General features: G+C 35.6%; 1 protein-coding gene across 1 annotated transcript; it reads left to right on the top strand.

Moving 5' to 3' along the window:
* LOC114761531 (zinc finger BED domain-containing protein RICESLEEPER 2-like) lies at positions 1-1,783 on the top strand. The gene is made up of 3 exons (XM_028950928.1): positions 1-1,121; positions 1,200-1,521; positions 1,622-1,783. Exons 1-3 carry the CDS (start codon positions 126-128, stop codon positions 1,699-1,701), a joined length of 1,398 nt encoding a protein of 465 aa, XP_028806761.1. The 5' UTR covers positions 1-125; the 3' UTR covers positions 1,702-1,783.
* Positions 1,784-2,004: the final 221 nt, after the last annotated feature.

The following is a 2,004-nucleotide window of genomic DNA, read 5'->3' as shown; positions in this document are numbered from 1 at the left end:
CTAGTAGAATATGTTTAACTAGTGATTGTTGGACATCAATAACTGGTGAAGGTTATCTTTGCTTAACTGCTCATTTTGTTGATGAGAAGTGGTGACTTAATAGTAAGATACTTGCATTCTCTAAAATGGAGCCGCCTCACTCTGGGGTTGAATTAGCTAAAAGGGTGCATGATTTATTGATTGATTGGGGGATTGAAAAGAAAGTATTTTCTATTACTTTGGATAATGCTTCAGCAAATGATGTCATGCAAAATTTATTAAAAGAGAGGTTGAATTTTAATAATGACTTGCTATGCAATGGGGAGTTTTTTCATGTGAGATGTTGTGCCCACATCTTGAATCTCATAGTTCAGGAGGGTATGAAAGTAGCAAGTGATGCTATGCATAAGATTAGGGAGAGCATTAGATATGTAAGGCAATCAGAGGCAAGGAAAATTGTTTTCAAGAGATGTATTGAACAAGTTGAAGTTCCTGAAACAGTGAGTTTGAAGTTAGATGTCCCAACTAGATGGAATTCTACACATGCAATGCTTGAAAGTGCTCTTAAATATCGTCGTGCCTTTGCTAATTTGGCTTTCAATGACACCAATTATCCTCATTGTCCAACCAATGAAGAGTGGGCTAGAGCAGAAGCAATGTGTAAATTCTTGAAGCCATTTGCAGTGATTACAAATTTGATGTCTGGGTCAACATATCCCACTTCTAACATGTACTTCAATCAAATATCAAAAATTGAGTCAATGTTAAAGCATCATATGCATAATGATGATTCTGTGATTCGAGATATGGCTGTTAGAATGCTTGACAAGTTTGAGAAATATTGGGATTCATACTCTGTCATTCTTTCACTTGCAATTATCCTTGATCCACGGATGAAGTTTGATATCGTAAAATTTTCTTACTCAAGACTTGATCCTACAAATTGTCATGAGAAGGTTGAATATGTTAGGAGCAAGTTGTACAGTGTTTTCAATGAGTACAAAAATCTGGTATCATCTTCATCTCCAACCCATATTGTTCAAACTGAATCAAGTTACAATGCTAGATCCATTCATCCTGCAAACATTGTGCCGCCTAATTTCTCTGTGAGGGATCAATCTAACTACTTGGATGCCTTTGATGTAAGTTTTAATTTGTTTAATAGTTAAATATTTTCCTTCAATGTTACTAAATACTAATGTTTTATTCTTATGATGTAGGATTATCTTGAATGCAAGAGCAAAGATAGTGCGACAATAGAAAAGTCTGAATTAGATTATTATTTGGAAGAGGCAACACTTGATCCTACCTTGTTTGTAAACCTACAGGTTTTGGATTATTGGAAGAGTAACTCATCTCGGTTTCCTTGTCTTGCAAAAATGGCATGTGATATTCTTAGCATTCCCATAACCACGGTTGCCAGTGAATCAGCTTTTAGTATTGGTTCACGAGTTCTTACAAAGTATAGAAGTAGTCTTCTTCCGGATAATGTGCAAGCCCTCATTTGTACTCGTAATTGGATTCTTGGTTTTCCATTTAGTGGTAATATAATCATATTTGCTTATTTGTTTTATATATATTAATTTTTCTATTAAGTGTAATTGAGCAGTGCAAATCTAATACTCTTCTTTATGTGTGGCAGAAGATGATCCCGAAGAAGAAATAGTTTCTATCAATCCTGAAGAAGCTTCATTTAATGCTTCAAGTGTCCCACCCGATTAGATCATGTTTGGTTTTTAGATGTGTTTTGTCTGTAATATTTAATTTTTGGACACTTGAATTAATGTTGAATTGTTGCTGGATGTTGGTTGGTGTTTTTTAATTGTTTTGGATGTTTATTTGTCCTTGAATGTTGTAATTTGTAATGAAAAATGCATTCAGGTGTGAAAAGGTGCCAAAAATAGCATGTTTTCGCTTTTTTTTTTTAAAAAAAAAAATACTGGCGGGCTGGCGGGTGCGGGCTTCCACTCTGCCAGCCCGCCAAAATGCGGGCTACTTGAGCCCGCTCCGCTTTCAGCCCGCTCC

This window comes from Neltuma alba, unplaced genomic scaffold, assembly GCF_004799145.2.
Source record: "Neltuma alba isolate B1F8T4 unplaced genomic scaffold, ASM479914v2 tig00001702_pilon, whole genome shotgun sequence".
NCBI lineage: Eukaryota > Viridiplantae > Streptophyta > Magnoliopsida > Fabales > Fabaceae > Neltuma > Neltuma alba.
The sequence above is the reverse complement of the archived record's forward strand: the minus strand, read 5'-3'. Positions and strand labels throughout refer to the sequence as shown.